This window comes from Vidua chalybeata, chromosome 21, assembly GCF_026979565.1.
Source record: "Vidua chalybeata isolate OUT-0048 chromosome 21, bVidCha1 merged haplotype, whole genome shotgun sequence".
NCBI lineage: Eukaryota > Metazoa > Chordata > Aves > Passeriformes > Viduidae > Vidua > Vidua chalybeata.
Genome location: NC_071550.1, coordinates 4,410,786 through 4,432,535, shown reverse-complemented (window position 1 = coordinate 4,432,535; position 21,750 = coordinate 4,410,786). Strand labels below are relative to the sequence as shown.

The window sequence follows — 21,750 nt, the reverse complement described above, 5'->3', positions numbered from 1 at the left end:
CTCTCTCCTTCATATAAGCCAGTCCTGCAACAGAAGTTTGTCCAAAGGCAGAAGGAACCTCAAAAATTACTCTGCAGCACTGTCAATTTATTTGACACTTAATGGAGTGACAAGGGTCCTCCAGAGCTCCCCTTCCCAGCTCCCAACTCAGCTGAATACTGAAGCCTTTGTGGTTTGTAGAAGCAAAAGGTGGGAACAAGAGTGGAATTAATCAAATTGGCTGTCAGGGGGTGACACAGGAGATGTGGAGTCAGCAAAATACCAGAGGGGACACTTCACCCACCACACCCCTGAGCTGGGACAGGACCAGGGACCTTTCCCTGTGTCTGGGGGATAGAAAACCCACCAAGGCTCATCCCTTCCAAGCTCAGGGATTGCTGGGAGGGATCCTGCTCTTCTCCAGCGTGTTCCATGTACATTTAAAATCATTTAGGAAACAGGCTGGGTATCTGTGCTGCAGAAACTCTGCTTTAGGGCTGAATTATTTCAGTTGTAGAACACGACTGTCACTGCTCATCACGCGTTTCCTAACCACTTAATACATGCAGATTTTGTTAACATTTCTCATTACAATTTCAGTAAAGGGAAACATCTGTTTCCCCCCCACCTTAGAAACTTACACTGCATCTTCCAAGCTGTCACATGCCTTTGAAATTCCGTGTGTAATCAACACCATAATCTCCTCTCCCACAAAAATATCCCAGCACTGAGATAAGCAGCCTTGCAACAATTCCCCTCCCCAACATTTCAGCATGTTAAAATGTTTCCAGTTTTCCTAAAGAAAAGAGCAGCACTGAAAAATCCACACACCAAACCCAAAGGTTTTGCTGACCAAATAACGAAACAAACAGCACAGATTTTGAGAATACAAAATTTATTTCAAGCTTATAAAAGTCCTCAGCATTGCAAATTCTGTCACAAAACGCAAACTGTACAATGGACATTTTCATTAAATTTTGGAGTAATGACAATTACTGCCAGATCTTCCCAGGCAGATCATTTCAGATCACACACAGCTTCTCCTCCAAGATCTACCAGTCTCACATGTGCCTTGCAGATGGCTGTTCCAGAGTCAAATGTTTCAGTGCCACCTCACTGCTTAGGACAGGGAGGTTCAGAAGTGGAGCTGTCAGTGCAGTCCCAAACCCCCCAGTGCTGACTGCTCTGGGCTCCTACTGCCTGCAGGTGTCGTGGAAAGCCTCGAGGGTTCGGAAGTCCCTCCACGTGGGTGGCAGGCCATCCTGCAGGAACTTCCCACAGCGCTGGCACGGGGCCTGGAACAGCTTTATGTAACTCCTTAACCAGGTCTAAAAGGAAAAGGGAGAGAAATTAAAGAAAACTGGATATGGATGCTCCCCTTTGTCATTACTCTTGTCAAACAGGAGCAGCAAGGACAGAGGATGTGCTTTGGCCAGGCCCCAGTGAAGTGCAGGGTGATTTTATAAACACAAGCACACTGAAGATTACAAGGTCACTGTAGAGCTGAACTCCCACTTTATTAATCATCTCTTCCTTTTTTAGTCACTTAAGCAAATTTGTTAATAGAAATTCCTGCCCTGTGAGCAGGAGGCATTTGCAGCTCCAGAATTGCGAGGGGAGGCGAGTGCTGCAACGCCTTCTATTTTTACTGGGATATAATTGTTCCTCCTGGTGGTGCCTTCTCCAGCTGAGTATTGGTTTGTCTCTTGCCATGACCATCTATCAGCCCCTGCTGCACTCCCACTGCAGGCTGGGCTCTCCAGAGCTGAAGACAGAAGGACTCCCACATCCAGCTAATGAACTTCCTCTCTAATGCGATTTTAGGATCAATACTCACTGGTCATAAAAACACTGAGCCATTTTAAACCTGATTACACTGATGACTACACAAATACATATAAATAAAAGGCCAGTAGTGCCTTTTAACACAGGGTAAGTTCAGATGTTCCTTCACAAAGTTCCTGCCTCTGAAATGGGTTGTTCCCATCATCACAGGCAGCAATGAGCATTGCATAACCCAATTCCCCACTCAAGGAGATACACAGCTAAAAAAGCCCTAGACCAGCAGATTTATACTGTGAAGGATGCACATGAATCTTGTCATTTAAAGTCCTATTGAATTACATCGATAACAGAAAATTGTTCTCTAAAGAAGAGGTCAGCTGAGTTTATTGAAACAAATCCTTCCATCTTCATCAGAGTCTTCTCTATAGCAACCAAACCTTGTGCTGTCAATAACTCTCCTCCAGAAGAGCTAGATCTTGTCTGGGTTGAGCAGTAAATATGGGGACAAGGGCAACACAACTCTACAAGTAAATTGCTGTTATTCACTTCAGCTTGGATGGGCTTTGCTTGCACTATCGAGAAATTGAATTTTCTGAGCCATAATACAAAAATAGGTAAATGAAGTTAAATTGTGCACTTGAGACGTGTGTTGACAGAAAAGAAAGGAACATTCCCATCAGAAAATGAGGGCTCCAGAAGATCCTGTCATGTGGATTGCACAAGTGACAGCTGAAAGGCCCAACATATTGACACTTGTGCTGGTTTTGCTTTGTTGGAAGCTTTGGTGTTTTCTCTGATCAATACAGCAGGGCCTTGGCTCACACAAAGCACTTGTTCAACTCAACATTCATTTTCAGGACCATGTTGAACATGGATCTGACCAGTAACGGTTGCTTTCACCTTTCAAAACCTATTATTTTAAGATACACTTTGCAAATCTCTCATCTTAGTGGCCTTCTTATTAAATAAGCAATCCAGCACAGCAGGGAGGAGAGCCTGACTGCTCTGAAATTACACACTGGAAATTAAGGATGTAAAAGAACTGGTGCTGAACACTCCTAAAGACAGTGAATGGCAAAATGAGATTTATGTTTCCCAAGGTCTCAGCTGCATTGCTCCAGGTGAAGGGGCAACATAAAGGAAGGAAATGGGAGTAAAAAGCCTGAATTGTGAAGAAAATCTCTCCCCAAATCCTCCTCTGACTGTAGCAGAGAGAACAGCAAGAGCCTCTACTGCCAAAATTCATCCTGGTAGAAGGAATTCTGAATCTTAATTCCTTGTATTCACTCTCTGATTAACATGGCTGCTTCTTATGCAAGTTTATTTCACAAATAGGATTCTAAATACAAAAAGAATTAAAGGGGATAAACATAAATCTGTATATCAAGGTAGAATTGTATTGGATTAATTTTATTCAGTAAGAGAAGATCTGAATACTCCAGTATTGCCTTGCTTCTCCAAACACCTGCTGCTGAGCTGGGTGAGTACACACAGTTCCACAGCAACAAAGTTTGGATACAGCAAAATGGAACCTCCTGTAAATAATGCCCATCACCTCCCATACTGGGCAAGCTGCCTCAGCTGGATTACTAATACTGAGAATTTCAATTTCTTCTTACTAGGAACTTCCAGTGCAGCAGATTTGGTACTTCCAAACTTGCACAGTAGGAGCTGTCAAAGGGCTGGGCCAGAGGACAGAGCTTGGTTGAGGGGGTTTTTCCTCCTGTTCTGGCAGATGACCCAGACCTTTCAGACAGGAATAATCAGGCCAATATTGAGACCTGGACAGAAGAGCCATTCCCAGCTCAGTTTTCCAACACCAATTCCCCCAGGGAAATGGGGATGGGCTCTTCATTGCTGTCCAGGAAGGAGACACAAAGAAGCAGAGTCTCCAGCTAGTTTGAACTGGGGAAATTCCAACTTCCTGATGTCAATCACTGCAAACACACTCAAATCGGGCTGGAAAAAGGTGTTTTCCAACACACTTACCATGAAAGACCTGACCACCACATCTGGCATCTGGGGCAGCTGGTAGTGCAGCAGGGCAGTGGTTGCATGATCTGTCACCTGCATCAGAGCAAAGGAGACAGAAAATACCTTTATTCACTCCCCATTTCACACAAAGCAGTGTTAGCCTGCAGGAAAGCTAAGAATTCCACGGGGAGGTAGCAAACCAGGGAGTACAAGGATTACTCAGTTTCATTTCCTCTGACATCAGGAATCAATTAATATGATTATGGTTTACAAATACTTGCATTACTAAAAGATTTCTGATAAAAAGCTTTTTAATTTCCCAGACAGAGCCCTAACAAGATCATACATCTGGGAATTGCACATGGACACAATACATATAAAATGTGTATTTATAATAACAAGAATAATTAAAGAAAAATCAGGAAAACTAACCAATGCTGACAGATTTTTTAAAAAAATTACTGCCATTTAAAAATTATTCTGGAAGGGGCAGTTTCTGACAGTTATGATACAATTTTGTAGCAATATTCAGCCTGTCAGCTGTAATCAGCACAGTCAACAGCTTACTCCTTCTTAGAAATTCCAGGCTGAATGGAAGGAATTATTGGAAAAACTCTTTAGGCTGGACAATAAAGAATTCAAAACAACAACACAACCACAAGAGAGCTCTTTCACACATTTCAACTCATGAATCTCAGTGGTCCTCATCAGTAATGTGAAAGCTTCCAACAAAATCCATGACTTTATAGAGAGTGATTAAATTGTATTTTCCCGTTCTGGCACAGGGGAGTGGAACTCTTCCCAGGGCCAGTCTACAGACTACAGCAAAGTTTGAATAATAGGAAGTGAGAACTGAAATTCCCACTGCTATTCCCAGCTAACTCCAGTTGTTCCAAGTTAAGTCCAATTCAGCAATGGGAGCTGGAGCACTCCAAGTTTCACTGGAGACAAGAGAGGCTCGTGCTTGGAGCTATTCAGGGAGGTGGTTTTGCCAAAGATATATTCCTGAATAAATCCATGTACAGCCAGCCTCTCATTCACACCACACAAACTTCCTCCACAGAGCTCTCCATCACATCAGTCTGTCTGAATCCAGTTCTGAGTTCTCCTGCTATTTCAGACACAGGATGTGCTCCCCATCATTCTCACACACCCAGCTCTGTCAGCCTGAGCAGGGACTCACATGTGATTCTGACATTTGGAAGGGAAAACTTTCAGGACTTTGCACATTCTGGTGAGTTTGCAAAAATATTCACAAAATGGACCTCGGCCTGTTTTAGCCATTTCTGTGATACCATGTAAAAATAAAAGATGAGAAATAAAGTGATGAACTGTGCATTAATAGCACAGCACAACTCAAACCAGCCATTTCTTTTAAACACATCTCATGCAGTGCTCAGAAGCCAACCCGAGCCCCACCAGCAATCTGAATTTTTTTTTGAGATGGTGCTTTTATAGGATAGTAGCAGACATGTCAAAGAATAGGAAGTTCTGAAGATATTTATGAGCAGCCGTTCTCCTTCTGCTGTATTTCTACTTCTAACAAACTGTGGTTTGTTTTTTTTTTTTTTTTTTTCCTTCCTGAACAACAAAGTTGTTTTCTCTTGGCACCGAAAGAAGTTGCTTAAAAAATACTGCTATTAACAAATTTAAATTGACTGGCCACTTTGGCAAAGTTGCCCATATGCTGTTGCTATTGTAATGTAAAGATAATGAGATTCCTTGGGGAGATGAAAGCCATCCCAGCATTGCTGGAACACTAATAATGCCTTCTGCACGAAAAGAAGGCCGATTTCTACCCTAAGCAAGAGCTGATAGCTAAAAAAGATCAAAGTGGGTGTCAAATTTGAGGAAGAAAAGTAAAGGAATGACTCCCCTCCCCTTCCCAACCCAGCAAGGATCGTGATGTCAAATAGAAAAGAGCTGGGCCACGGATAAACTGCCCAGGGCATGGGAGTGAGGGAGAATTTAACCCCCTCAAGATAAAGGAGATGATGAGAGAAAACACAAACTGACCAAGATTAAAAAAGAAGAGGAAAAAGGAAAAAAAAGAGGAAGGGGAAAAGAAAAAAAATCCCAAAAGATCAATACCCAGCTTTCCTAATGGCAATACAATTTCACACCAAAGCAAAGCAAAACAAACTGTGGATGTGCCAGCTCACTTAAGGGATACACTTTTTCTTCCAGCCAAGCTGGAATCAGAAACTAATTTATTCTGGGTGTAGGATGATATTTTGTACATCTCAGGGTTTTATTTTATTAACTCCACTTTTATCGTTGTGCCTTACCTACTGCTATCTAAGTTATCAGTCACTTTCTAATTTCTCTACTTTTTTTTTTTTTAATAGGGAAACATATTCAGGGGAGCACACATCGATTGGGATAGCTCTGCTCTGGACCTTGAAATGGATTTTCAAGATATCTTGCAGAAGAGCTCAATATTTCACAATTCATCTATTGAAAAGCACTTGTGTTTCTTGTCTAAAAAAAAAGGAAAAACAAGGCAATCTCCTGCAGCAAAATTCTGCTAAATAAAATAGGCATTGCTTAACTAAGCACTTGGAGACTGAGGAAAAGAGACTTCAGTGACACGGAAAAAGCAAATTTGGCAAAAATCTCAATTTTTCAAAGGAAGAGTTGTAATGCAGTACTGAACAGTACTGAGTTTTCCAAAGGTGACACATCCAAAAATGGCTTTATTGGGCTTTGATGACACTGGTTAGTCATACAGCATTCCCAAAGCTGGAAAATCCATTAAAAAAAAAAAAATTATACAATTTACAGGGGGAGAAGGCTGAGCAAGTGCTTCCTGTAACTGGGGTAAGCAGCACAAAAGCAAAGACCTAAGGCACAGCTTTGCTCCACCACAGAGCAGGTGAATGAAGCTACACCTGGCCTAATAAAAACCATCACATGACTGAATTATAAAAGCTCTCTCTCTCCCCATGTATTCTATCTCACTGCCAGGAAATATCCTTCTCAAAAGTAAGTGCAGAACTCCCTTTAAGAGCCACAACTTTCCTTGCCACTTACTGGTTTATTCCCTCAAGCAAGGCACTGACAACTCCATCTAATATAAAGGGATTCTTTAAATCCCCTGGAAGGTTTTTAGGTTTTTTTTTTTTCCCAAACCCTTGTAAGTTCATGGCCTTAACAGCAGCCTGTAGCAATGAGCTCTGAAGGCTGATCACAGCACTAAGGGAAAGGAAAAAAAGGAAGTTATTTTATTAGTGTTTAGATCTTTTACAGCGTGGAAAACTGCACGAATGCCTTTGTTCATTCCCAAGGATCCCCATTACTCAATCTTCTCTCCAGGAACACATCTGAGTCTCTCTGGAGGGAATGTGGAGCACAGAATGTGGTGCCTGAGAGGTGCTGGGCAGGATGATGGATGGAACAGGCACTGAGGAACTCACACAGATCTTTCCACACCCTTCCCCACTCCCAGTTCAGGAAAACACACCACACTCCTCTGAAACCACAGGATTTATCAGTTGTTTTCAGAGCTCACAGTGTTCAGTTATTATTTTGCTTGTTCTGCTTATTTGGACTGGGTCACAGAGGTTTTCTTTCACTCAAGGAGGTCTCTGAAGAGAGCCAGGAGCTGATCCTGCCCAGGTGACCCTGGAGCAGCCCAGCTCCTCTCCTTGAGCAGCAGCTGCAGCACAGCCCACGCTTTGTCTCATGCATGCATTCATCCTGCATGTGATCTCACTCTGAGATTATTGACAAGAATACATCTTCATACATTACAATACTTATGTGCCCTTGTGGTGGTGAAAATGCCATCACTTTGGGATCACACGGCTCACAAACAGCTTCTCAAAGTTCTGGTGAAAATCTGCTTTGGGGAGAAGCAGATCAAGCAAAATCATGACCAGTTTGTGGCATTGCTAGAACTGGTGAGAATGCTTAGGTGAAAATAAGGATGGGACTCTGAGATCAGAATGAAATATATGGGTTTAAAGGCTCTGCATATGATTTAAACAGCCAACCTCATCACAGTACCCAGCAACACCAGCTATGCTGCTCTTAACTGAGCAGCTGTTTGACACCATCTCCCAGCTTGATTCATTCACAGCAGCTCCAAAATTCTTCCCTCCTTTTTTGAATGCAAAGTTATGAACATTGTACCATTCTTTACAATTAGAATTTTGAACCCTCTGCACAATGACTGGAATTATGCAGCCTTCATGTACGCCAGGATTTAAGCCTCAAAATCTTTCCTTATTTCCTGTTTTATTCCTCTTCTTGCTTTAGTGGATCAAGAGGCACGAGGTGTTAAAATTAGGAGGTTTAAGATGAAAACATCTCCTGCTCCTGTGGAGTTTAAATGTCACACCAACATGGAAGCCTGAAAAACCTTTTCTTTGCTCCTTGTGCTTCTGCCCTTTCAGCATTCCCCTCTCTCATTTCCCAGCTCCATTCTCTGGCTCTAACCCTGCTGGTGCATTCAGTGCCTGTAAGGATTGCTCACCCCAGGACCAGATTCAGGAAGTCTCCAGGGAACTGGGAAAATGACTGCACACTGGAACAGTAATGGGCCCTCCAGGAACTGGCCCCCACCAAATCACACACACGCAGGTACCTGCCTAATAAGGAGGAGAGAGAAAAGCCTTGCTGACACAGCCAATGTTTGCAAACAAAAAGGACAAATTTAGCTTGGTTTGACAGGGTTGGATTGAAGATCAGAGGTCCTTAACCTAGAAAGTCGTGCTGCAAACCTGTGAGGATTTGACAGGACTGCAGCTCCCCCAGGCAGGGATCTGGGGAGCTCCAGATGTTGCTGTATTATCACTGAAGAGAGATTTTGGGCACTTGGTTGGGGTTTTAAAGAGGATCAGCCCTGTCCTTCAGAGGGGTGATGGATTGTACATTTAAAGGCAGCAGAAAGGGCTGCCCAGCCTCCTCCATGGGGGCAGCAGTTACTCATCCCTATTTTTCCTTCTTCCACATTGCCATACTGGTGACTGCCATGAGAAACACATTTCAAGAACATTCAGATGTGCTCTGACACATTTACTCATGTTTTTTTTAGTGGCATGAAAACATTTGTTCAGAAAATCCTGCAGTACAGATCCTACCCTGGTAACAGAGTGTAATAGTTTCTGTAACACTATTTTATCTATTTCCTTCATTTTGCTATTCCTAAATCACTACTCCTGGGTATTACAAAGAGACACAAGTGCAGCTTTAGAGAATAAAGAGGAAATCAAACCAAGCACTGCACCACAGAGAATTTACTATGCTGAACCACAGCACTTTCTATCACCTGTTTGAAAACTTGACACAGGTCCCAGCCTTAACTTCTTCAACTATCAGCTCAATCTACACCACCTATTGATTAGAAAGTGCCATCACCTTGCATTTTTATCACATTTCTCAGGCAAGAATCTGAGAGCTCTATGCAACCAATTCAGTGAGAGCTCCTGTCAAGTCAGCAAATATTACCCCAGCCTGAGGGAGGAGAAACTCAGCCAAAGAGAGGTGAAGCTGTCCAAGGTAACACAGTGACAGAGCCAGCAACAAAATCTATAAAACTACTATAAAAATCCCCCACAGACTGGTTACAGAACACCCTTTCCCTGAGGTCTTTCTGGACTGGTTTTTATTTTTTGGTAAATATTACTAAATTGGCATTTATCAAGAGAAAACTGGACAAAATGAACTTGGGAAGAGAACAAAGATTCTCATTTATCCAAGCTGCAGCCATAGAGGCAGTAGGAAGAGGGGTATTTTATGTTTTCTCACTGATCTCTTCCAGCTTCTGCTCTGAAAACATCACCTGGACATGAAAGGAAATTGATTCCACTTCTTTATTCATCCTGAGTCTTTAACGTGGACATCTAAGCAAACTGGACATTTACTGAACTCTGTTATCTTGCTATAGACAATTATATCATCAAAACCTGATTATTTATTACCATTTAACACAAATTTCAGCAATATGACTTTACCCTTTCAAGTTATTCTAAACCAAAACATCCAGGAGGACAATCTTATGCCCAAGTGAGTGTACAACCAAACTGGGAAATTGAGATGATGCAGGTCATTCCAGAACCTTACATTTATTCCACTGCAAAAATCACTTTAAAGCAGGCTGATAAACAAATGCTGTTTTACTTCCTGCTCTATTACCCTACTTGATGCTAAAATAGAAAGAATATTTAAACCACTAATCTCCGGGGTAAAGAATCAACCGCAGCAAAAATTCGCTTTAATGCCGGGCAGAGAAGGGAGAGCAACCAAGCTCCCCAAAAGCTGTCCTTTGATCTGCAGCAGGGCAATATCCCAGGTCAACCCCCTCCCCTCCTGCCTGCCTCTGAAATCTTGGAAGGGAGCTGCACAAACACAGCCAAGGTGCCAGAGTTTTGACCCCTGTTTTTAAGCCCTTTCGAGTCCCTGACCCCCATTTGCTTCACAAACTCCAATGAAAGGATGAAAGGAGCCAGAGCAGCAGCTGGAGGCTGCAGCTCCTTGAACTGGGGCTTGAGGGTAGGGAAACTGGAATTTAAACTCGGATCAATCTGAACTTACAGCATTCTGACAAGAGGCCTTCAAAGAGAAATCTTCCCTTCCTTGAAAATAGCAAGATATAGATCGTTCTAAAATGCACTTTAACCTTCTTAGCAGTTTTATTTTTATTGCTGCCATTCTCTCGTCGCTCTGCTCTCACTTTATGGCACAACATTCATTCCAGTAAGTCCCTCCTCTTGCTTACGCCATCGTGGGAAGAAGGGCAGGCAAAAATAATGTCATGGAAAATATTTCCAAACTCATTTTGGAAAGGGGGTTCCACTGATTAATTAAACTCAGGAATGTGAGGCAACCAACCCCAATGAAAACAACAAAGCAAAATCCAAATGAACCTGAAATAGTCTTTTCTCCCCCAAAAGATTTAAACTCAAGAAGGGAATGCTCAAAGATTTCTCATGAAATTTTAAGACTAGTGTAGTATAATCTCTGATTTCCTATTCCAAACCATGGACTGGAACTGTGATGGGAAATAAATCCAAATTAAATAACACCAGAAGTGATCTTCTTTTCTACTCTCAGTTTTCCATCACTACAGATTATTGTTTGCTATTTGCAAGTTGTGATGACAAAGAATAAATTCTGAATTATTTAACATAAGGGCCCAGATATTTAAAATCAATTCCACATATGAGCCTTAGGTAGAGAGAAATGATGTGAGACTTACCTTCTGAAAAACTTGATAGTTGGATTTAGACCATATGTCAAGCTACAGTAGGGAAAAAAAAGTAATATATTACTACTGATAAAGAAGCAGCTTTGGAGAGAAAATGGATCAACAAAGATACATCTCTGAGTTCACTCTTTTGACCCCTTGCCCTTACCTGTTGCAATCCAAGAAAGGGAATTAATAACATAAGATTTCCTTTGTATTGCAATGAAGAATGAGCATAGTTCAGCACAGTTTCAATAAAAAAATTATACATACAAGACCTGTTGAATTAATGAGTTCTCTTTAAAAAAGCAAAGTCTTCATTTGTATGGGGTTGTGGCTGATCTATGCAAATATTCATCAGCTTGAGTGTGTTTCTAAAATGAGGGCATTTTTATTAAGCTTATGCTTGTCTTGTGTTGAATAAGTGATTCAGTTACCAACGACACAAAGAGCATTTAGCTGAATTAAACCAAAGCTTTGGGTCTACTGGGGCTAAATAAAACATCCCTCAGGAAACTGCAAATTTACATTTGCAGACAAAAATCACACTAAGAGAGATATAAGGTTGTAGATAACTGCATACATCCATGACTTAAACGTGTGCTCAGTTACATACAGCCTAAAAGTACAAAACTGAAATTTAAGATTTATTAGCCCAGTGGCTCTGGTGTTTAACAATTCCTACTGACACATTAATGCTCTCTTAGCCAGCCCCGTGGAACATCTCAGACTCTGCCAAGGAAAAGCAGCAGGGAAAAACAAGAGGAGCTTCCATCAATCCCAGACTTGCAAATCACTTTGTTAAAACAGATCCCAGTGTACTCAACAATTCTGTTTGCACAGAACTTGTCACAGGAAAGGTGTTTGATAAAGCATTAATCTCAGGAAGCTTGGTCTAGACAGAAGAACTTCTGAGTGAATTTCTGAAGCAGGGCTAGCTCCTCGAGTGCCTCTACCATGGCTGGACACACGTGTTCTCACAAGGGGGGCTCTCTCTTTTTCTGGTACAACTGATTCTTCCAGTTCTGCCTGAGGTGCCCATACATTCCAACTGACAGTACAAGACTCTTCAAAGGCACAAAAAGAGTCTGAAATGAAGGAAGTCATGTGAAGTGAGTACAACACATTAGAGGGAGGTGAGGGAAGCGAGGGGGAAGGATGCTGAGTCCAAGTGATTAATTCACCATGCTAAAAATGGTCAGAATGCTAAAAGCTCTCCTTCTTTCAGGTGCAGCAGTGTGAAGTGGCTCATGCCCCAGTCCTGCCCAGCAGTGACTCCTGAGTCCCCAGTGCTCAGTGTGGACAGGACGTGATGCTAAAACTTCAAAAGCCACGCCAGGATCGATGCTTCACGGCTCAGCACCGCTGACCTTGCCGTGAGACAAAAGGCAGCTGATGGCTCAATGCCTTCTCCAGGGTGGATGGAGACACAAGTACCCTGAGGCACCTCCCTGCAAACCTTGTAACATTTCCTGGCTCTTGGGGTGAGCTCAGGAACCTCTGTGAACACCGGCACTCAGGGTGCAGCAGACTTGCATCCAGGCTTGATTTATTATCCCACCTGTGCCTGCTGGGAAGGCAGCACTGCACTTCCAGATTAGAAAGGCCTACATTTGAAAATAAAAAACTAATGTATATTTTTAAAAAAACCTGTTTTAATGTAATTTACAGCTTTTCTTTGACGGCAGAGTTGCTGTAATTGGAATGTACAGATGGTTTGCTAATCTCCAGTGATCAAACCAAGTATGTGATCCTCTCTAGTTAGGCTCAAAAAAAAGTCCACTTCAGATGCTGGTTTAAGATGAGTCCAACAGGTTCTGAATGTTCATTAGCTGGCATGGAGATGGGAAAGCTGAAAAAGTAATGAATGTCTGTCTTACAGATGTGATGTTATCCATGTTAAAAACGGAAGAAAGAAAAAAGAAAGAAAGAAAATGCTACTAGCCCCTGCTCCATGCATACATCCTAAATGAGTGCCCACCTTTCCCTCCTGAAATCGAGGATTAAGGCAGAGGCAGATTAAAGAATGCATCGTTATAGGTCTATTATTCTTCAACTTTTCACTTTCAATCAAGACACACATTTGTAACTAAAAAACTGCTGAAAGCACAATTTCAGGGCATCCTCTGCATGTGAATTAAACAGGGGCTTTCTCTCCCCAGTGCCCCTCTCCCCACCCAGCCCCAGCAGCTGGAACAAGAGGCCGTTTTCTGAAGGTCGCAGAGCGATTTCAAAGGCGATAACAAACCAGAATGTTCCCTGCATCCCATATCAAACAGGTCCGGTGCCAACACTTATTAGAGAAATCAGATTCAACCCCCCTTTCACCCAAACACACACACAGCCAGCTTTGAAGTGGTGAGAATGCAGGGATCAGAAATTACCCCAGAGACAGCTCTGCCTGTCTTTGAAGCTTTCCTTTGATACTACTATTTCTTCTCCTCTCTTACGCTAGGAGGCTAAAAGCTGCCTTTTCTTATTGATATGGGGTAATTAATGAAGCCATAGCATTAACATAACCCAAGTTCCTGAACATGAGAATTCAACAGAGACACTTATGTTTCCTTAGTTAAGTCTAAGGGATGCAAAATAGGAATTTGGCTAGGCAGTGAAGAGCTCACATGCCCTGTCAAGGTGGTTCTTGGTCTCTGCATCCTAAGAAAAGCATGGTATTATCATGCCAAAAAAATCCCAATATGATTTTTTTTTTTTTTTTGTTGGCAGACCGATGGCTCAGCTGCCCTGTGAAGATGAGCTGCATATCTTCATTTAGTCAGGAATCAGGAAAACTCTAGTAATTAATTACTATCCATGGTTAAATTTCAATGCACAACAAGCATATCACGGTCTGAAATTAAGGGTGGCACTGTGCCACCACTAAAATGATGAGGGTAATTAAAATACATCAGTCTGTGGTGGACACGAAGGGTTAGGATGGTGAGCAAGAGTAACTGTGAGCAGGTCCAGCACCCACGACATGTCAGAGCCTGCCAGATCTCACTTATTGTTTTTGCAAAGTGGCACCTAAAATGTCCAAGTTATGCAGCTGGCAGCTTGGCAAAGACATTCTGCAGGGTCTGTGAATAATTCACGAGAGAGGTACACGAGGCACTTAAGAAATGCAATGATTCTGTCTGTATAAGCAAAGCTTGAAAATAAAACCCCAGAATGGCTGGTCTTGTTTTACTCACTGCAAGCTTAGAAGTTCTGCTTTTTCACCTTAAATTTTGGAAGTATTTAAATGCATAAGAGGGAGGACCCAATTTAGGGAAACTTCAGCAGAGACCACGTGAGCCTCTCCTGTAAGCACCTGTCAACCTGCACAGCTCAACGTGTGAGCACACAGCAAGATAAAGCAACCTGGAAAATGCAATGTCAGCTTTCCTGGGTAACTGCTGGTGTCTCACTGTGCAGCTCCACAACCAGGAGAAACACCCAGATCTGGGGGTTTTTGCCAGACTTGCCTGACTGAAGGACCAGAAGAGTCTCAACAGCTCTGCTGTTTGCACTTGTCTCTTCCTTTTTTCTTCCCAGCAATGCAGAATTTGCTAAAAACCAGCATATTTTCAGTAATAAATGATGACTGCTCTGAGCAGAAGGGAAATCTTTGGCCTCTTCTGTGCACAGCCCATTTCTCATTTAGTGTCTGTGCGACCAGTCTCCCAGTGATGGCCAGTCCTCCTTTTTTAAATACCACTGAATAAATCTGGTTGCCCCAAACCCCTCTCTACCTGTAAAAAGTCTTTTTCCATGGAATTTCACTTTTTGTACTTAAAGGCCTTTCCTGTGCACTTTGAAGGGTGACTCAACAGACCCCCACCCAGTTATTTCAGTGCAAAGAGGATTTATCCAGTGTCCCTTCTTCAGTGTGCCTTACAGAAAAGAGGCACTTCAGCATTGCCATATTGCATGTTAGCACCTAATTCCTCATCTCCCTGTTGTTTACAAATATTAAATGTTTCCTAGGCATACATAAGCTAAGTCCCAAATCAACAATGACTCTGTAAACTGCTCCCTGGAAAAATTATCACCGCCTACTGTGTTCCTGAGGGTTCTCCATATTTCTGTTATTTAATAAGGATGATACTCACTGATCTTTTTCTTACTTTTTTTTGTGTGTTTCTCCTTAATGCTGGTGTATTTTTCATGCTATCAGGCTAGCAACTGAGAAGCCAGAGTGGTGTAGAAACCTCACTGAAGTACCTTCCCAGCAGCATCTGTTGTGACAGGAAAGGAATTGCAATGGACTCTGTTCGTAACTGACTGCAATTGCTCATTCCCAGCAGGCACAATGAGGAAAGCAAATCATTGTGAGAACACAATCTTAATTCTTATTCTCCAATTACCAGAGTAGTTAATTAGTGACAAAAAAAAAAAAGGAGCTCACTGTTTGTCAATATGTGCTCCAGTTGGCAAAACTAGCAAGCTACGCATTTATTTAATCTTTCAAGCCAAATTTGCTCATGATTTAAGTGGCTCCAACTCCAGTTCTACTTCAGTCAAATGACATGTTCCTATTTATTCCTAAAACAGAGACCTTCAGGTTTGCAAAATCTCGGGGATGCCCACTGGAATAGCAAAGTGCCACGTAAAGGTCACAGGTTGGTGCAGCCTTGCAGGAGCAGTCACACAGGCCAGGTTTGGACACAAAGCTAAATGAGTAGAGAACAGACTCCCCTGCAGACTGGCTTAAAGCAAGAAATAAGCCAGGTGTTAACAGCAATGCTCTGGAGGAGCAGAACTGCTCCCCACTGACAGCAGGCAAAGGTTAGTGCCCCGTGCCCAGAGCTGGCCTTGGCAAGTCCTGCTGTCCCCTGGCAGCAAACGATGGCAGAGGAACAAATGCAGCTCCCAGGAGAGTTCACCTTGAGCTGAACAGAATCCCAGTGCCAGATGCTGAGTTTCAGAAAGGAACTCCTTACTTAGCTTTTCAGCATATATAGCATTATTGTATTTCAAGGGAGCTTCAAAGGAAACTGGATTCATCAGAGAAAACGAGCACACCCAAATGAAGTGTGACATGGGAATCCATCACACACTGTCAGTGCTCTCTCAGCAGACCATCATTTCACTTCCATGCAGAACTTGGGGTGAAGAGGGGCTGGTGCAGCAGCTCTGCATTTATATGCAAATATACAGGGAGTAGAGAGCAGCTGCTTCTGTGGCAAACTGGTATTTAAATCTGCCTATCTGAAAAAGGCAAATCAAAATTAAGCAATTTTTACTTTACTACTTCTTAGGCCAATCCTCCGCCCTTTGAGGGAGAATGTCTCACCTGGGAAATGGAGCTGCACTATTTCCTTCAGCAGCTCAGCTCCTGGCCTTTCCAGAGAACAGAGGCTCAGACTCAGAGCTGCTGAACTCTGGGTCAGCACACAACGTGCCTCTGTGTGCTGAAACACAGTTATCACTTTTGAAAGGAAAAGAAGTCTCACCTCATTATAACATGGCCTATGGGTGCCAAATATTCATCTTGATATAATGAACTTCTTATTTTAATAGGCTTCATAATCGCAAGAGAAGGCTCCAGAGAGACAATGTGAAACATGGAGGTATTTAGTGCTGTTACTGGAACAGAGAATCCTGGCGGATGTCTCGGGAACAGAGACCCTTCCACCCTGGAAAGAGACCCGAGCTGAGCTAAGGTCCTGTTAACATCTCCTGATGTGCTGAGGAGAGCCATATGGAGTGTGTGCAGGCACAGGAAATCTCAGGGTTCAAGCAAGGTGAGCTGTTCACAAAATCAATCACTTGTGGAAACAGGTAACGCTGTAGTAGCTGCTGTTCAAGATGTGCTGCTGCTGGCAAGCAAATTCTTGAGGAGCACCTACCAATGATCCTCTCTGTTGTGTTTATCAAGCCAAAAAAAACCAGCCCAAGATTTCTCAATGGCTCTCAGAAGAGCAAAAGCTGAACCTTGGGCTGTTGATGTGCTGGTACATTGCAAAAACGTTTTCTCAGCAGACACTACAAACACAGCAACCGGGGTATAAGGTGATAAATCAGAAATTCAAGCAAAGGCTTCAGAGCTTAGAAAGAACTCAAGAGATTTGGGGATGCAAAACCCAAGCGAAGCAAGACAAATTTAAACTGGAACATTCTGCAGACATCCTTAGTCTTTTGCCAGTTTTACGTTTCCGGTGTGCCTGCAGTGGGATCCCAGTTTTCTGCCATGCAAGCAGATGGAAATGAACTGCAGTGCTGCTGGAGAGGCCATGACCCACCTTGCCATCCTCGGTGTAGACGTTCTCGTTGTAGCCCTTGACGATGGTGCGGTCAATGAAGAGGCTGCGCATCACCACGATCACCTTTAACACCTTCCCCAAGGTAACCTGGCAAGAGCAGCACAAGGACACGAGCGAGCTGAGGGCGAGCTGATGGTGTCTGAATTCATAACACCATCGAGTTAACAGCTTAAGTTGATGCAATTTCAGTTTTCAATATTTTATAGAGAGACCAAAATACAAGATCTAAAAGCGGGGTGTGTTATGAGGAGGAGAGATACTATAAAGTGCAGAACAAGCAAACATTCATTTGCAACTGAAAATGTATGAGTTCACAGAATTCCCTTGTGCAGACGTGACACTGCCAAGCAATTCTCTCCATTTTATTAACACCACAACTCAATAACTTGTCAAAAACAATGGGCAAATGTGATTATTTTCGATGAATTTGATATTCTCCAATATAAGGCCACTTAGAGAAAAACAATCTGAAAGAAGAATCGGACTCTCCTAATGCTGGCTTGTAAAAGCATACCATGAGTTTAATGGAAAACATTTTCTGTCCAATAAAAATGTAAAATTATTTCAAAGGAAACTACAGCTTAAAGTAAAAATGTTACATTTTCAAAGGTTTAATTTCCTTCTGTGAAAGTGTTAAAGTGCAAAAAATAAAACTAGTATAATGGAAAATATAGAAGGTCAGTCAGAGTATAACAACAGAAACAAGCCTAAATTATATTATTGACAAAAATGCAATAATGAAGGCATTTTAATCTAAAAATCAATTTACATTTCAAAGATGAAGTTGTACTTCAATACAGTTAAGATGTGTGTCTAACAAGAATCTCATCTTTGTATTTTGTTATGCACAGATTATTAGAGAGTTTTTCCTCACCCACAAAAGCATAAAACTGAGATAAAAAAGAAACAATTAGTTCATTTCACTATTTCCCAATCGGCAGCAGCTCATTTTCTGCCAGTGTTCCAACATTTCATCCTGTATAGATTAACACCCACTAAAACAAATGTGTTTTTACTGCTGACCTCAGCAGACAAATCCACACCTAAAGAAATCAGTCAATATGCACCTTTATTGATCTGTTGGATGTTATTCCTTTGTAACTTCTGTTAATGACTGCTGCCCATCACCTTGTTCCAACACCAGCAGCCCCAACCTGAGCTGATTTAATCAGTACAGAGCAGGACAGAGCCACAGACAGACAGAACCCGTCCCTTTGGCATGGGACAGGGAGAACTCCAGCAGGGAAAAGTCAGAACAGGGCAGGACAAGTTCACAGCAAGAGAAAAGACAGGGGAACAAGAAGGGAAGACAATGACAGCCATCAAGCAGACAGGCTGCCAGGCATAATGCTGCAAGAACATAAAAAAGTGGGTCAGAAGATTGGGTAATTTCTGAAGAAAAAAAAAGTGAATATCTTGCCAGGGTACTCTTAAACAAGATCTAGTTGGTCCTCATATACAGAAAATTGGCAGAGTTATTTCAGCACCTGGCACTGTATTAATTAAGTTAGAAATGCAAAGTCATTACCCAGAGGTGCCCAAGCTACGATGCTGATCATCCACTGGAATCACAGTTTTGTCATAATTGTTAAGAGGAGGAAATGAATAAACTTTGAGAGAAGTTGCCAGCACATTAAGAGTTAACAGTTTTCAATTTATTTTTCTGCTTTATTAAAACTGGCACTTCAGTGGGATATTGGTCTGCTGAGAGAACGGACTCTTATTTATAACTTCACACTAGGCATCAACCATACATAATAAAACTAAAAGGAGGAAAAGAAGACATTTTAAAGAAAAAGAAATCTTAATGGAAGAAGGATAAGGCTGCTCTACAAACACCCAGACCCAGCTTTCTGTATAATATTTCCTATCCCCATTGCCTTCACACACTTTAGTTGATGCTCCTTTCTTTCCTCTTTCTCTTTCCATTGTGCATTCACAGCACCTCCCATTGCTGCCAGGTAGAAATAAATCTGAGGCTGATCTGAAGCCTATGTGGGTTGTTCCTGAAAATCCTCCAGTGAACAGTGGAACATAATACGGTGAAAATTCCTGTGTGGGGCAGTCCAGCTCGCTGGAATGAACTCACTGCTGGCCTCAAACCTCCTCCCCACATGATTTACCTGCACAAATTAGCTCCCTGCCCTCTTCCAGGTGATCTGACTTCATACCCTTCCAGTGGTTCACTCCCCACCTCCAGAATCCATCCCAGCACTGATATGTCACTTCCTGCACAATGTCCAAGACAGGACCTTGATCATCCACTTGCCTGACCAGAGAAATTCAAAATTCCTGTCTCCCACATGTGTCAGGAGCTGTGGAAACCCAGCTCTAGCTGGGTACCTCAGTGAGCTCCCTGAGAAAGGTCCTACAGCTGCACCCCCCCTTTACAGGGGGCACCCAGGCACCCTGAAAATCCAAACTTTGGCTGGGTTGGTGCTGGGTTGTCTGAATTAGCTCTTACAGTGCTCTAGAACTGAAACAAAAAACTTCCCTCTTTTGTACCACTCTTGTTTTGACAAGGGACTCCTGCAGATTTTACTCTGGCTGGAAGAGAGATCCAGACATTGAGATGATTTCTGTAGGACTGTATCATTAGTTAAGTCTGACAGAAGCAGGGATTTTGTAAAAGAGTAGCTCAGAGAAATTACAGTTCATGGTTTTAAAAGCACTGAAAGAATGAGGGTAGTAGTACAAAGAATGAACAACAGCCTGTCACCAGACTGGAGGATGCTGTGAGACGTGGAAGCCAGAACTCTGCTCCACAGCTATTTTCAGGGTGAAACACATTCCATACTGCACACAGCAAATGCAATAGCCTTTATTTTTTCCTCCAGTAATCAAGATTCATAACTATTTCCAGGGCTTGATGTTTTTTGTTCAACTCTGCTGTATTTTAGAGATCATGTTTTTCAGCAGACCATTTTATCCCAATCCCTGCTCAACTTGGCTACTTGGAGGCCGTGTTCAGGACAGATCTATGTATGGAACATAATTTACACTTGAAGTCATACAGCTGTGTCCCTACAGATCACCTGAAAGAAGGTAATAAAACACTGATGGCTTTGGTAAACCAGTAATTTGATAGTTCTACTCCAAGCTCCAAAAGTGCAGATCTCTCCTGGAGGTCCAGACTCACCCAGATGGTCCCTATTTAATGGGCACTGAAATGTCCCTGCATTTCCACAGGTACCAACTAAGAAAAATTTCCTTCCTTGTTCAGAAAAGATACCTTTCAATTGTGACAAAATGGCAACAATTTCCCTTCTAAGCCAAGTTTTCCTATTAAATTTCAACTTCTCCTGTCGATATCCTGTTAAGACAGCACTTGGCTTTTTAATATTTTGCCTGAAGGATATATGCCAACTCGTCCTTGATGTAGAAAATTTTAATTCAAATCAATACATGTACAAGGTCACTTTAAAATTCAATTAATATGAATGAAAAAATATGCCCCACAGTTCTGTGAGCTGAAAATGGAACAGTTGCAAGTTAAATACTTCTGTAGCTTCTGTTTTGGGCTGTGTAATAACAACATACTTCTAACTTCCTTTTAACTAAAGTATACTAAATTCAGACAGTTAAGTTATTCATAAATCCCCTGCTTCCTAAAATGGCAAGCCCGAGAAGAAGGTAGGACAGGCAGCTGATTGAAATCTGCAATATTATGCAGCTTTTCTGACAAAGACATACAAAATAAAAATCTTCTTGAAATATCCCAGTTTTAAAAATATTTTGTCTATCACCAAGATAAATCTCAAGGAGCATCTGACAGACACAGTATGCCAAGAAAGGGAGAGGGGGAAACAGAATAATCAGGGAGAATGATTTAGATAATTTCTTGTAAGACTGCTAAAAAAAGTCCCCATTTAACACCAATTAAAACTACTATAAAAGAAGAAAGTATCTTTCCAAGTAAGTCAAAATCAGGGTCCACATGAGTTTACAAAATGAAAAGGATCAAAATTAATTTACCATGCCAGAACTCTGCCTGGAGGAAACAGTTTGAAATCCCCCCCTTTAATTTTGCCTCCTCACTGAAACTAATATCAAGTGAAAAGCCCTTTTATGAACCATTTAAACAACACATTAACAAATGTTCTTTCTTAAAATTTATTTAAGTTTGATATCAGGAAAATGTATGCTGACAACACCAAGCTCCCATACTTTTTGAAATGAAAAATTCCCAAAGCTGCAGATTTCCCCTCAGCATTCCAGGGAATTTGCTGCTGATTTGAGCTGCAGATGCTCTGCAATGCAGAGCTAAAAGAAAGAAAACATTATTTTCAGTTAACATGGGCACCTCCCCGCTTCTATAAAAAGGAGCACAAGTGTGTGTGTGTGGTTTTTATTCACCTCAGAAATAAGGCAACATCCAACCAGAGATGTAACCAAGCTACAGATTTCCAGCAAAAGGCCAGACACCTGCTCCTTGCCATGGAACCAGCCATAAACTCAGCCTCCCACTCGCAGATCCTTCTTACTAATCAGTACAATGCATGAAAATTGTATTTAAATATGCTGGGAAAAAAAAGGTTTTGCATTAAAAATAAAGTTAAAAAAAAAAAAAAAGCCAAC

General features: G+C 41.9%; 1 protein-coding gene across 3 annotated transcripts in view; it reads right to left on the bottom strand.

Moving 5' to 3' along the window:
- Nucleotides 1-857: 857 nt before the first annotated feature.
- MED27 (mediator complex subunit 27) overlaps nucleotides 858-21,750 on the bottom strand; it is an 83,358-nt gene continuing 62,465 nt past the window's right edge. The window contains exons 5-8 of one of the 3 annotated variants that reach the window (XM_053962319.1): nucleotides 17,152-17,259; nucleotides 10,940-10,981; nucleotides 3,754-3,831; nucleotides 858-1,307 (exon numbers count right to left, since the gene is read on the bottom strand). In XM_053962319.1, coding sequence (XP_053818294.1) covers nucleotides 1,173-1,307; nucleotides 3,754-3,831; nucleotides 10,940-10,981; nucleotides 17,152-17,259 — 363 coding nt within the window. In that variant the 3' untranslated portion in view covers nucleotides 858-1,172. The remainder of the gene's footprint in view (nucleotides 1,308-3,753; nucleotides 3,832-10,939; nucleotides 10,982-17,151; nucleotides 17,260-21,750) is intronic. The other 2 variants (XM_053962320.1, XM_053962321.1) reach the window with 2 other exon arrangements.